The 15,170-nt window shown below is 41.6% G+C and overlaps 1 protein-coding gene across 2 annotated transcripts in view; it reads right to left on the bottom strand.

Moving 5' to 3' along the window:
- CDH12 (cadherin 12) overlaps positions 1 to 15,170 on the bottom strand; it is a 216,880-nt gene that overhangs the window by 43,346 nt on the left and 158,364 nt on the right. For both annotated transcript variants that reach the window (XM_065399706.1, XM_065399707.1), the window contains one exon: positions 11,290 to 11,477. In XM_065399706.1, coding sequence (XP_065255778.1) covers positions 11,290 to 11,477 — 188 coding nt within the window. The remainder of the gene's footprint in view (positions 1 to 11,289; positions 11,478 to 15,170) is intronic.

Here is a 15,170-nt window from a genome sequence, read left to right as displayed (position 1 = left end):
CTACTCCTGCCAGTTAACTGTAGTATGTTAACATATTCTAGCTGGCAAAAAAATTCACATCTGTGCTGCCACCTGGTGTCTGATCTATGTAACTAAACCCTATTATGCACGTAAAGTTCTTAGTGCTAGTAAAATAGTAACTTTGATGTTCAAGAAATCTCTATTTCTAATGTAATGATTAAAATGCTTTAAAATTAATGAAAGACGTTAATAGACACAAAAATGAGGTTCTATTAAAAAGCAAGGGTCTATGAAAGTTCTGCTAAAAACCTATAGCGCTGAATATGTAATGAGCTCCTTTCCATAGTTTTTTTAAACCTATTGAAAATTCTTATCTGTACTATAGACTTCTATTAAATTTAAATAGACAGTTACAAAAAATCTACCATAAAGAAAGGCAATCATTTTGTTACATTTCATAGGATTTTTCCCATAAGGGAATGACAGTTCTGCTAGCACCAACTTGGCTATTTTTTTCAACCATGTAGCTGCAGAGCTATTATGGGAGCATTTTGTAATGATGTCCTGTCAGTCTCATAACAGAGGAGTTTGGCTCCCTTGGCAGGCCCTGTCTTTCTTCTCTCTGTTTCGGCTATTAGCTACTGTATACAGACTCCTAGTAAAACATTATCAGTGTATGCAGAGCTGTGTATAGCAATGCCACTTTGTAAATACTAAAATGAAATAACACATAATGACAAACCACATTATTTAGCCTCATAGAGGTACCAGGAACTGGTTTATTTAGTGTGAACAGGAAAGCACATCAACCCCTCTGATTTGAAAGTAAAGGTATTTTGAAATATTAGTGCTTCCCTTACCCCATATGGAAGTGAAGGGATACTGAGAAATAATACTCTAATGTAAATTGTGTAAATAAAATGCAATAGAGATTTTTTCCTCCCCAAATAGAAGGTTGTCTAAAATTCTAAAGTTGCAAAACATGCCATAGATTGAAAGTGGCTTAATGAGTTATCCTGATAAGAATGACATAGGTGGGGAAATGACTGTATGTATTCATCTCATTCTCACAAGAAGAAAAAGAAGAGCTCACAAAAAGTGCTGGACAGGCAGCCTCATGACCTCCAATATTTATCCACAGAACAAGTACAGCATGACACAGGCGGTGTGAGCTTCCCTCAAGCTGCCACATCCATATTTCACAATTCTGTCATGGAGGGATTTGGGGATGTGATGGTTGGCCAAGGTTTGAATGAACATAAAATGTGATCTGTTGAGACTGCCAACAAGGAAGTCAATGAGCGCTCATTGGGATGATGTGTTTTTGTAATGTTTCAACACCTGATCCACAGAAATGGGTTGAGATCACCAACTTTAACACAAACTTCCGAAATAACTGACGGATGGTAACTGTTTCCTCCCCCCCCCCCCCAGTAACTACTGACCTGTGCTGGATTTGAAATAGTACAACTAAAGATAAAAGTGACAGGACATGCTGGTCTGTTAAGGAAGGCTCCAGCTCCAACAGTGTCCTATGTTCCTGATGTGTGCTGAACAAGCAGTATGCTAGGAGCTCTGGTCCAAGGGACAGCTAGGAAATGTTAGCAGTTACTTCCAGGATTGATGAGAAGGAACAAGATGTACATATGAGCTCCATTCCCTCACAACAGGGAGAGAAGAAGCAGAAGGAGGAGTTCTTGGTCTTGGGTGGCAGCCTGAGAAGGATCTGAAGCCACATGGCCAGGGTAAAGCAGCCTGCAGATGGCGATGCTTTCAGCGACCCACAGGAAGCCATGAAAAAGAAGGGGTTGGGGCTTACTATTTACATTGCACCTTTGTGGTTTTGATCTTTTTGTTAAGACCCCAGAAAATGTCAAGGACTTTAGACAGAGGTGAAGGAAGTGACCTTGAAGAAACAGTTTGATATCTGGACTAGGTGCCAGCTTCCTTTTAGGGGCTTCCAGCTGGAATGGGACAGAAGCTCTGCCTCACTCAGTTCACCAAGGTGGACATAGATGCTCAGGAGAAAGCCTGTGGCCCAGGCAAAGAATGGGGAAAGGGAGGTTGATTTTGTACTTTGGTATATTTGGACTATCATTATTCCAGAAAGGTGTGGCTTAGTTAAAATGGAGATCTAATCCAACTTCCCAGTGAGAGCAAGTGAGGAAATGGCTGAGTTCCCATGACTATAAGGTAAGATCTCGTGACAGTGTGGCAATGTTTGTTTTTGCATGCAGTGTGCTAAGAATGGAGTTAATCAGCCTTGTAATAATGAATTATGAGCAAAATGTATACAGACAGTACACAATAACAGCTAGAATGTTTAAAGTGAACTGGTGGTGATAGATGTCTAAGCAAAGGATAAATTTCCCAATCATCTATAGGGAGCTCCAAAAACTTTACTAGCCTATACAAACTCCTGCAGTAAATGTTTCAGTTCTTGAACTGCTACCAAAAAAACAACACCACCTCAACCAACCAAACAAAAAAACCTGGCAACACTGGCTGATCTGGTCTTCAGGGACTCAAGAGCTCCACTTCCTGTTTTTGATCACTTAATTAGCTTTGTACTTTTTTAATGACCACCGTCATCTTTCTGATAGCATTCTTTGTTTTATTGTGGGTATCTACCTATGCCAAAGGCTTGGTGTGTCTACTCCTCCTTGTTAAAATGTGACGTCTCTCCATACTTCACACACATGGAGTATCCTCTCTTACAATTGACCGTCTGTGCTATGCTGGATATCAGTGTCTGCAAAAACCCTTGACATTCCCTTGGGTCACCTTAGTTTATAGGTTTTAGTGCTCTTGTAATATATCCTGGGGCATGTACAAGTGTCCTGTCATTAACAGGCAGCACAGTTTATTGGCTAATGAAACTTTTCCTTTTTTGTTACTGTGAGAATTCTTTTTGTTACTGAACTTGTTTGTTTCTGCTGTAGTTTGTGAAGTCCTTTGGGATGAAATAAGCTATATAAATCTAAAAAAAAGGTATATGTAGTGGTGTTGTATCTGTGTTGGTCCCAGGATATTAGAGAGGACAAGGTAGGTGAGATAATATTGTTTTATTGGGCCAGCTTCTGTTGATGAGAGAGGCAAGCTTGGGAGCTCACATAGAGCTCTTTTTCATCTCTGGGAAATGTACTCAGAGTGTCACAGCTAAATACAAGGTGGAACAGATTGTTTAGCAGAAGTAGTTAGCACATATTTCAAGAGCCCATTGTAGGTGAAGTGGTCCATTAGCATCCCTCCAGTCATAGGAGGGAAAGGAAGGGGGGGAGCAGCTGGGGCGGTGGGGGTGGGAGGGAGTTGTTAGAAGCAAGTTCCCTAAAGACAAGGACACACTCACTCAAATCAACACTAGACCCTATTATAACAACAGATGCAAAACCTGCAGACATATCTCCACTGCTATGATGATCAGCACTCCCAGAACACACCTTTCAAGAAGCATGGGTCCTACACATGCCTGTTACATGTGATGTACCTCATCCAATGCACTAAATGCCCCAATAACAACTATGTTGGTGAAACCAGACAGTCACTACACTCTTGAAAGAACGCAGACAGAAAAATAGTAGGAGACAAAAACATCCTCTCACCAGTGGACAAATGCTTTTCACAAAACAATCACTTGTATCTGATCTCTCAATCCACATCCTGCACAACATCTTCAAAAGACGAGCCTGAGAGCTTAAATTCATAACTGCTAGACACTAAATATCATGGACTCAATAGAGACACTGGTTTGATGCTTATTACAACAATCGATACGCCACCAACAACCCCCCCACACCCCAACTGTTTTTTTCCCTCCTCTCTTCCTTTCCTCCCATGACTGCAGGTGTGTTTTATGGACCACTTCACCGTGAATCTGTCCTCTGGTGTCCATGCCTTGCTGTGGCAGGACAGCTTGCATTCTCTAATGATCCCCAGAGTCTGTGTCAGCGGGGATTTTTGCTTCTGGTAGGTTCGACCATGCTGGATTGGTCTGTGGGGGAAGGGACAGACAAAAAAGACACTTTGGTCCTCCAAGTTCGGGGTTAGGCACAGGGCTAACAACCCTGTCCCATAAAAAAACAAAATATGTTACAGGAACAGCGATGGAGAAATCGACCATTATTGTGTGTGATGGCTTTCAGGAGTCAATGACCCGTATGACTGCTAGTGGTGAAAGCCGAAAGGAAGCCACTGGCATGAAGACTGAAGTGCTCAACACCAAGACAAAAACCAAACTTGTTTTTTGTAATGTATGGACAATGTACGAAATAGGGAAGCTAGCTCAGGTCACAGCAGAGATGAGACACTACAGCTTACACATACTGGGTGTCAGCGAGAGCAGATGGATGGGATCAGGAAGATTAACAACAGCCTTGGGAGAAACTTTGCTGTATTCTGGATGGGATGATGAACAACACCATGAGGATGTTGCCAATCTTTTGAATAAGGAAGTGAAGCATTCCGACTTGAATGAAAGTCCATCAGCAAAAGACTTATGAGAGCCAGACTGAAAGGGAAACATAATAATATCACACTAATTCAATGCTATGCTCCGACAAATGACAGTGATGGAGAAGTAAAGGACAAATTCTACCTTACATTACAGGCGGAGTTAGAGACACTACCATGCCACGACCTAACTATCGTCATGGGAGACCTGAATGCCAAGGTCAGTAAGGACAACACAAACAAAGACAGAGCAATGGGAAGACATGGGTATGGCATCATGAATGAAAACAGAGATAGGCTTGTTGATTTCTGTAATATGAATGACCTAGTCATTGGTGGAACCCTATTTCAATATCATGAAATTCACAAGCTGACACGGTGTTCTCCAAATGGCAGAGATAAGAACCAGATTGACCATTTCATGGTCAATGGCAAATGGCAACACTCACTGACAGATGTGAGAAGGGGAGCAGATGTTGTCAGTGACTACCACCTGGTGACAGCCTCCATCAACCTAAAACTGAGAAGTGTGGTCCACCAAACAAGGGGCATAGACGTTATGACATTGACAAGCTAAAGTCCCCTGAAATACAGAAAGCCTTTGTTCTGCAGTTAAAGAACAGGTTTCAAGCACTTGCAGACCTTGATGAAGAGGAGGGGAATGAAGATGAGAGCAACAAGAAGTGGGACAAAGTAATAACTTATACACAGAGCAGTGAAGCCTGTCTAGGCTACAGACAGAAGAGAAGGAAGGATGGATTACACCCAGCACATGGAATACCATAAAAACCAAACGAATCATGAAGAAAATGTTTTAGACACAGAATCCCAGAAGCTAAAGGACAAATACTGTGAGCAGTATAGCAAGGCGCACTGGGAGATCAAATGCCTTGTGAGAACAGACAAACAACATTATATTGATAAGCTGGCAACACAAGCAGAGGATGCAGCTGCTCATGGTGAACAAGAAACCATCTATAAAATGACGTGGCTTATCAGTGGTAAACAGCAGACACCAAGACACACTCTCATCAGGGACAAACAGGGCTACCTACGAACAACAGAAAAAGAACAAGAAATGTGCTGGACAGAGCATTTCAAAGAATTGCTGAACAGGGAGCCACCTAAAGAGGAAACAAACATCCAGGAGGCAGAAGAAGATCTTAATATCAAAACAGACACCCCAACTGAGGAAGAGATCATTCAAGCCATCAAATCCTTAAAAAATGGCAAAGCTCCTGGCAAGGATAACTTGAATGGAGAATTGTTCAAGGTAAATCCTGAGTTAGCAGCATCTATCCTGGCCCCTCTATTTACATCAGTCTGGGAAAGGGAAAAAGTGCCGGATGAGTGGATCAATGGGGTTATAGTGAAGATACCAAAGAAAGGAAATCTCAGTGATAACTGGCATGGTATCACACTTTTATCTGTCCCAAGCAAAGTATTGTGTAAGATCATAGAAGGCTTTTGATAGCATTCACAGGACCAGCTTTTATTTCAACTTTACATGCAATGTTGATCACAGTGAGCTCAGTTTTGAAGTGAAAACAGGAGTACGTCAGGGTTGTGTCATGTCTGTAATTCTCTTCAACATTGCCATCAACTGGGTAATGCAATGTACAACAGAAGACATGTCAAAAGGCATTAAATGGACATCCTTCTCATCCCTTGAAGACCTGGACTTCGCAGATGATGTCGCTCTCCTATCACATACCCAACACCATATACAAGAAAAAACAACTCGACTCAATGCATTCAGCCAGCAAATTGGACTGAAAATCAACCGCAATAAGACAGATATCATGACCTTTAATATTGCCTCACAATCACCAGTACGGATAGAGGATTATGTTTTCACCAATGTAGAAGCATTCATAAACCCAGGCAGCACCATCAGCTAGGATGGTGGAACAAGCCAGGACATCCGGAACACAATCAATAAAGCCAGGAACACCTTCAGGAGCTTACATACAGTCTGGAAATCATCAACATAAAAAAACAAAACCAAACTCAAGCTTTATCAGAGCTTTAACGTACTTTCAACATTACTTTATCGTGCAGAATGCTGGGGAATGGGAAAGTAAAACATATCATACTATCTTCATTCAATAAAACCTGCCTCAGAAAAATCCTCCATATCTTTTGGCCCAGAACAATCTCAAACGAAGATTTATTGACACAGTACAGCCAAGAGGATCTGAGCACCATCATTGTCAGGAGGCGTTGGAGATGGATTGGCCATGTGCTTCGGATGGAAACTGATTCCATCACCAGAGTGCTTAAGTTGCAGTACTTAGGTTGATGCAGTGTCAGCGTAGACACTGTGTTGTTTACATTGACTGTTGCTGCCTTTCCAAAACCATCCCAGAATGACCCACACTGAAAATTATATTGGTGCAAGCGTTCCTGGTAAGGACGCGCACTGCCAAGACAAGGAGTGTAGTGTGGACATGTAAAACCGTTTCAGTCACTGTGGGGGCTGTACAACGATGTAACTTAGGTCAACGTAATTTTGTAGTGTATACTTGCCCTCAGTACATTTCCCAGACCTGAAGAAGAGCCCTATGTAAGTGTGAAAGCTTGTCTCAATCACCAACAACAGTTGGTCCAATAAAACATATTAACTCACCCACCTTATTTCTCTATAAAATGATAGTCACTATCTATGAAACAAAGATACATTTATGTGCATAGAAATGAATAATGATATGTCTAACTACTAATATTTATGAATCGTTTAAAAAGCAGATTGATTAGGATGTTGTTTTTAAGCTATAAGGAATTCCCCCCCCCACACACACACACACTTTTTAGCTTCATTGCTTTCATTTTCCTTGGAGCTATTCCTATACCAACCACACAGTGGTGCTAAATGCCAGTAGGAGCCTCTGACTTGCAGAATGTAACATAATCTGTTTCTTGTTTATAGAATGATCATTGTAATAACTAAGCTTATATACCGGATCATATCTTGAAGCTAAATGGTCAGCAACTCCATTCCGAAATTTAAGATGTGCACCTATTCCATATGAAAAGCATTGGCTTACAAAATCCATCTAGTGCCAGAGAAGCACGAAACTCCCTCTCCTTGTCAATTCACTTGGAATACTGAAGAGAAAAACCTGGCATGTGTCATTTCTGCCAGCAAATACAGCTTTTTACCCAAACAAATTTACAAAGACATGTTCAGCAAGACATGTTTCATTTTCATATAGAAATTGAAAGAAAAAGCTTTATGTGGTGAATAAGAGGTTCTACCATTGGAAACTTTTCATGACAAATAAAAACAAGCTTTACGAATAGCTTGACTGTGTTTTGATACAGCTCCGTGCTGAGCTACAGCAGTGGTCCAGAGATGTTAATAGGCTGTGATACAGGAAGCAGAGAGGGGAAAGCAAACTGGCTTTCCAAGCAGACAATAATTGTTTTGGTTAAGTGGTGGTACTGAGCAAATTGTGATTTTTAGTCAAATAGTTACTGGAGTCTTAGACGAACCTGCACATTAATAGGTCCAAATTTAGCAAAGTACTTAAGCATATACCTAACTTTAAGCATTTTAAGTAGTCCTGTTGAGTCTAAGAATGTACTTTGAACAGTTTTAATGTTGAACTTCACAACAACTAGGCCCATGTGAGTAGTCCCATTGACTATATGCGTAGTGAGCATAACACACATTATAGCACATATATAAGGGAGTTGTGAATGCTCAGCACCTCTGAAAATCAGGACCTAGATCAGAATCCAGCAAAACAGTTGAAATTATGCTTAATTTTAAACATGCAGGTATTCCAAGGAAGTCCACTAAATAAGTGTCTTGATTTAAAATGCATAAATAATGTTGCTGATAAAATTCATGAATAATTTTAGAGGCTATGTGATGGTCCTTTTAAAAATATGTTCCTTAGTGTAAAGACTAACAAGTATGAAAGGCTAGTGTGTTTGCAAGGGATTTCATTGTGCATATAACAATACAGTAACTACTAGTATCCCAGACAGAGGTAATGTTGTTTGGTTTGTACTGAGCATGCTCAATGACACCTGCTGCAGCTGCTGCCCTCTTTCTCTCCCCCCTCCCACTATCAGCAGGTAGAAGTCTCCATAAAAAATGCAGATGAAGAGCCTAATTGCTGTATTTTATAGGAACAATGCTAAGCCAAACTTCAACATGGAATATATTAGCACCCTTTTACTGGGACAATATTCCAGTTAAAATACTCATTCCTGACCCTAAATAGAGGGTGTATCTCACTGCCTGGTCACACCATATGTGTGCACTTATTATAACAGACAACTATGGGAGCAGGAGGTTTTCCACACCTCTGAAAATCCCATGTTGCTCTTATTTATGACTCCCTCCAGTAAAGCACCTAAATCGGTGCACAACTTTAAGCTTGTGAATCTTTAAGCACCCGAGCCATTGAAAACTGAAGGGATGAATCAATGGGAATTTTACTTGAATAAAATCATTCAAAGGGCAAAATGCAGGATCAGGGCCTATGTAAAGGCATCCTTCAGTGAAGAGCCCTGCACTCTGGAATTATTTCTTTTGCATTACTTCATACTACAGAGCAAGAATTCTTGACCTTCAAAGCGTATCTCTAGCTGCAGGCTTTTTCTGGTGGCAAAGATTGAGAGGGGATTTGGGTGGGTTTTTTTAGTTTGTTTATTTTTTTCCTATTCAGTGCCGGAGTTCTGTTGCTTGCATTAAGTAACGTTGATTGGCCAATATATTACAGTGGGGATGTTTTTATTGTTGTAAATGCATTCAGAAGAAAACAGGTAAAGGTTGACAATGCAAAAGCTAAAATAAGTAAATACAGCAAAAATAGTGTGGAGACCCAAAAATAATCAGACTGAGGATTTACCTGTGTCCATGATTTTTTATGAGAGGCTCAATGAGACATTAACCTCTTCCTCATAAGCCAGTATTGAAGTAAAGTTGGCCAAAAAGTGGTGTTTGTGGGAAATTTTTTGTTTTTGAAATTTGTCTTTGTTTCATATTAGAATTAATCTGTTTTGTTGTTGTTGTTGTTGTTGTTTTGTTTTTCTAATTCCCATGAACCAGAAATCCCCCCAACACACAATTCTGTTTTGGAAACACCAACAGATGGTGTTTCGGAAATGAAATCTGCTCTCTGGGAACCTGAGAGCCAACCTGAGAGTGGCTGAATGAAATTGACATTCTTGTTAATTTCCCTGCTACCCCAGAACCCTAGCCTCTAGGCTCTAACAACCCTGAGAGCTCTGGCTAGAGCTAGGGTTCTCAGGGCTTTCAGGCTGCCTGCTGTGAAGCTGGGAGCCAACCCCTAATAAGAGCTTGGGCTCCTATGACTTTCAGAAGTGATGGTAGAGACATGGCAGGCTTCTCTGTCCGGGGGGGAGTGAGGAGGCTGAGTGGCCTGGCTCTTTGACTTTGCAGTCTTCCAGGAAAGCTTTTGTCAATTTCACTGCAAAAGTGCAATTCACAAGAGCCATACAGAAGGGCAGTCAGGGAGCTATCCTTCTTGACACCCCCCCCCCCCCAAACAAACAAACAAACAAACAAACAAAAACAGAAAATTGAATGTTTTGGGTCAAACAGAAATTCTCTCTCAGAAAAATTTAGTTTTGTGAAAAGGGGACATTTTTCATCAGAAAATCATTGCAACAGAAAAATGTTGACCACCTCTACATGGAAGCAACTTAAGATGGTATCTACACTGGCCTTTTTTTTTTTTTTCACTAGTGCAGTTGCATCAGTGCAAACCCTGGTACGCATGTGTTGCTCCAGTGCGGGAAAAATTTTCAAATAGTGCAGCCTATCCCTGCTTCAAATTTTTTTGCACAAGTGCAGTATGTATACACTGTGGTGCAGCTGCATTGCTAAAGCTACACCGTCGTGCAAACCTCTCTCCCTCCCCTCAGACAAAGCATAGTAGAGGCTTAAGAGAAAACCCAGGGCCAGGGAGAATTTAATCTTATCTAAAGCCTACTATGCCTGCTCAAATTTGTTTTTCCAATCAATCATTTATACTCATTATTGGTTCAGACTTAGTATCTGGTGTCCCTCACTGTGTTTTTACAAGTGTGATAGTTCAAAATGTAGTTGTTTTTGAGGTATCTGCTCAGGCAAATGGGTAATCAGAATTTTCCTAAAGTGAGAGATGCAATTTTCCCAATAATTCATCAGTTAAAAATGACAAAAGAGATTATATCCAAACTTTTGCAAATGAAGAAAGAAAAAAAGGCTGTCCTGGAAATGATTAGATATGGAAATGAAAGCTTGAAATGAAAGTCAGGTATTGGGTGATAAACTGCAGGTGACCTTGTCCTTTGATTAAAGGTCAACAAAAGATTATAATGGACGAGAGACCAGCAGGGAGCAAACCGCCATGGTTGAAGTACCTGGAAGGAAGCTCTCCGCATCAGCTAGGTGGAAGACCTGCTTGGAGAAACATGTGGCATAGGCAGGGGTAGAAACCTTACTGGGAAGAGGCTATAAAACTCATCTTGAATAAATTGATAAAGTAAAGCAATGTCAAAATCATAGCAAAATGTTTTGATTGACCTGGAATTACATATTTTCCAAATTTTCATATTATGGGAAATTTTGGCTTTTTGTTCTGAATTGGAACATTTTTTTTAAATGTCAAAATGTCCTGAAGTATGGAAATGTTGGTTTCTGACCAGCTCTAATTAGTACATAAATAAAACTCATGTGCCATGGGTCATTGTTGATTGTGTGTGACACAAGAGGAGAAGTTCTGGCTCCACTGATGTCCATGGGATCTTTGCCACGGATTTCAATGTACTAAGATTTCACCCGATACGTCACATATCATGTTTAGTTGTATGACTCATTTTCAAATTTCAGCCACTAGATTTGTAGTAAATGAATACCTTTTTCAGTTTGATGACCCCTTCCTGGGTGTTCTCATCTGTGGTGATGTCAAATAAATTCCCTCCATCTCCTGGGACAATGTTGTATTCAATTTCTGCATTTTTCCCAAAGTCAGGATCCACAGCTCTGATTCTTCCAATGGCTGAACCAACAAGTGAGGACTCGGGTACTTTCAAATGGAAGATACCTGAGAGAAAGTGTTAAACAATAATTTCTGGGAGTTAACACAATACACCTGATCAGGAAAAAGCATCCTGTATCAAACTAAACCAGCCTTTGTAAAGATTATGTGCTCACAACAATATCAGGTTAGAAAAAGACATGTAGTGTGACAAGTTAAACATGGTACAGTTAAATTCCCAGAGCCCCCAAATATGGGTTTACGAACCCTGGAGAGCTTAATTGTATGTTTTAAAAGTCTGTCTCTATAGCTGACCCTTTAAAAATTGTAGTTAGTGCATGTTTATGAGCATTACTACATAGTCTATTGAAGATGTTTTAATTAATGTAAGCCCTGTGGCCTGAAGACTTAGACTGAAAGGAGGTCAGTACAATCGTCTGTTGGTGAAATGGGAGTAGGTGCTTAAGAGCTGGGACTCCACTGGCAAGGGAGTTGGAGAGCTGGCATCTGTTGGAGAGCAAAGAGAGTAGATGGAAAGGGCCAGGCCTCATTTTACATTTGTGATGGTTCAGCGCATTGCGGTTAAAATTCAGTTACATTTTGAGTATGGGGGACAACAACATGGAATTGACGTTGTTGGGAAATGAAAGGCCATGACACTGATATTAAATATGCCTGGGCTCACCCTAACTGACACTGCTGTCAGGCGCTATTGGGTCAGGGAGCCTGGACAAAGCAGAGGGGGGGAGGGGGAGAGGGAGGGAAAAGACTGTTTTCTGCTATTGGGAGAGGCTGTCTAGTGGTAAGGGCTCTGTCAAGGTCCTAGATATCAATGATCTCTCTCTAAGAGCTGAGCCAAGCCTGCTGTATTGTGCAGTGTGCAGACTGGTGGCAACTTCAAGGCAGTAGCGGCAGCTTGGTGGCAACAGATGGTACAGGGCAGCAGTGGCAGTAGCTGCAAGGTGGTAGATGGTGCCAAGTGGCAGCAGCAGCAGTTGTTCTATGGTGACAGATGGCTCAGAGTGGTGGTGGCACCTTCGAGGGATGGACGGTGTGGAGCAGCAGCAGAGTTAGGCAGCTTGGTCTGAAACCTCAGAAAAAGCAGTAGCCTACCCAAGTGATTCTGGGGTGGGCCTCCCTACCTAGCAATTAAAATAGAAATCATCCCCAGCTGAGTTAGTTACTTGGGCCTCTAACCAGCCCCACAGCACTGACCTATTAGAATCCTTGAACTTCTCCAATCCAGGGCAGCTAACCATGAGTAGGAGCTGGGGAGCAGTTCCAGCACATGTATGACATCTAAAAGACATCAGCCACTCCCAGTGGCCAAAGGAGGACTGAGGTCGGGATTAGTGTTCATACACTTTAGAAAATGGAACCTGGAGCTGTTTACTTCTGCCAACACCTGGAAGAATATTTAATATAATGTTGCAACAGCTAAATTTTGTTTTGGTTGGAAAATTTGATAGAGTTTATCCATCCATTTCATAGTGATGGCTAATGGAAAAATATAACTGCAGTAAGATTTGACCCTGTCACTTTAAATACCAGTAGAGTACCATATCCAGTAAATAGGACAGCAGATTTGTTACAGTGGGGAAAAAAAGATAGTGTGATTTACTTTTTTCTATTTCTCCATGATATTTTTCTCTGTCCGTGACTCACCCCATAGCAACATATGCTTTTCGGCCCCTGTCCCCTGGTGCTCAGCCTAGCTTCCCACTCTGGGCATTGTGACCTGGTGCACCAGGTCATACCACCACTCAGGTTTGGCCTGGCCTCCCTCTGCCATGACAGGGAGGGATGGGGAGGCAGATCAAACCTGAGCCCGCACACCTGTTAGATTACAATGTCTGGAGTGAAGACCTGGGCCCAGCCCCATGGGAGGTAGGAGTGACTCTTCATCTGTTCCCTACCATCATGTCCGGGCTGGGATTAGGGTTGTGGTCCCAGGAGCGGAGAGTGCTGAGTAGAATGGTTGTTGCCCCCATGGTGAGATAAGAAGGAGGACATTCCTTATCAAAATCAGGCAGCTGTCCCAGCACATGTATGGCTCTTACTAAATTTACTGTTAGTGCTCTGGGATTTTTCATAAAATTCAGCCCTATCAATAAGTTATGCAATTTCTAGAGCAAAACACACAAAGCTTTCAGGTATTAAAATATTAGCTACCAGAGGGTGTTCTTACTAAAATTTTAAGGCCAGACTTCTAAAGCTCCAATTGTGCACACCAGGGCTTTTTTATGTTCTTTTTCATTTGAAAAACCAGACAACCATGAATCAAACTTCAATATTCATTCATAATTATACCCACTTGTGTATGCCTATGCAAATTTTGCTCTCACATAAAAAGGTGGCTTGGAACTGAGTCCAAAATCGAAATTAATATAACTTTCATAAAAGGGCTTCTGAATGCATTAATTCCACCCCAACAAATGGCCTAATCTTGCTTCCCTTGAAACCAATGGGAGTTTGGACATTGACTTCAACAGAAGTAGGCCAGTAATCAGGACAATGAGGCTTACCTTGAGGCATTGCTGCTTGACTGAAGAGGAAGACAAATGTCTATAACATTAAGCTTTAGCTTGTCTGCTGCATTATTATTATTGACCTTTCAACAAAACCAGAACAAGTTTTGGCTTTTGTGTTCATTACGATAGTGCTTACGTATTAAAAAGCATGAAAATGGCAGCAGCCTAAGGGCCACTGTAGCTAGCCTAGGCACTGCACAAACACAGAGTAGTAGATGGTCCCTGCCCTGAGGAACTTACAATCTGTACATACCATCTAGACCCAGAGTGGGGGACGGGGTATAACACACAGAGTGAACTATGAGATGGTGACAAATATCATGTTAGTGAAATGATTTTTTTGGGGTGGGGAGGAGAGTTAAGCTAGGAAGGAGACCAGCTAAATGAAAAGAAAAGGGAAGGGAAGAAAAGGGTGAAGGAGTGGCCAGGGGAGAAGAGGGAAAGGTGTGGAGTGAAGCTCAGGTGTAGAGAGACCATTGGAGAGGGGAAGGAAGGGGTTGGAGCAAACAGCCAATCAGCACAGTGCAGATAAAGGCCACTTAAAACTGTTGAAAGTTCTGTGAATACTGTCTAAAGGTCCCTGTTCTGGCTGCTTGTGATCCTAACAGTTGTAGTCTCAGGGTGGCTTCTCTCTGCAATTTTTCCACAGGGATGCATGGCTGGGGCATTGCTCCTAGACTGGGGGTGTGGTGGAGGGTTCCCCTGCATAGTTCTGGGTCCGGGAAAGTGCTGGAGAGGCAGGGATCCTAGTGTTAATACATTTTAGTGAAGCCAAGCTCCTCTCTATGCATTAAGAATAGGGTCTCAGAGCTCTTTTGAGTTGCTGGCACTAAGATTCAATCATATATCATGATACTACAATATGTCTGCTGAAACTAATTTGCAACTTTAGGAGTTCAGTTCAGCAGGCCCATATTGGCCTGGTTCACATTATCACTTCCCTGACGCTCAACCGAACCGGGAAGGTGCTGGACTCTAATTGCGCTGGATCACCGTCTTGCAACTCTCCCACTGTTTTTCCTTTGGCTTATCAAAGGTTTTCATATATTGCTCTTTACATATAGATAGATTAGACCAAACCTACAAACCTTTAATTAAAAAAAAAGAAGTGTCAACATAGGCAGCTTTGACTACATATGATAGAGACCTACGGAAGACTTCACCAAGGCAGTGGTTCAGTCACTCTTGACTGGAAAGGGCTGGGTGAATTCATAGCCCACCTAAAGGC

This window comes from Emys orbicularis, chromosome 2 (assembly GCF_028017835.1).
Source record: "Emys orbicularis isolate rEmyOrb1 chromosome 2, rEmyOrb1.hap1, whole genome shotgun sequence".
NCBI classification, from domain to species: domain Eukaryota; kingdom Metazoa; phylum Chordata; order Testudines; family Emydidae; genus Emys; species Emys orbicularis.
Note: the sequence above shows the minus strand (reverse complement) of the source record. Positions and strands in the feature narration are given on the sequence as shown.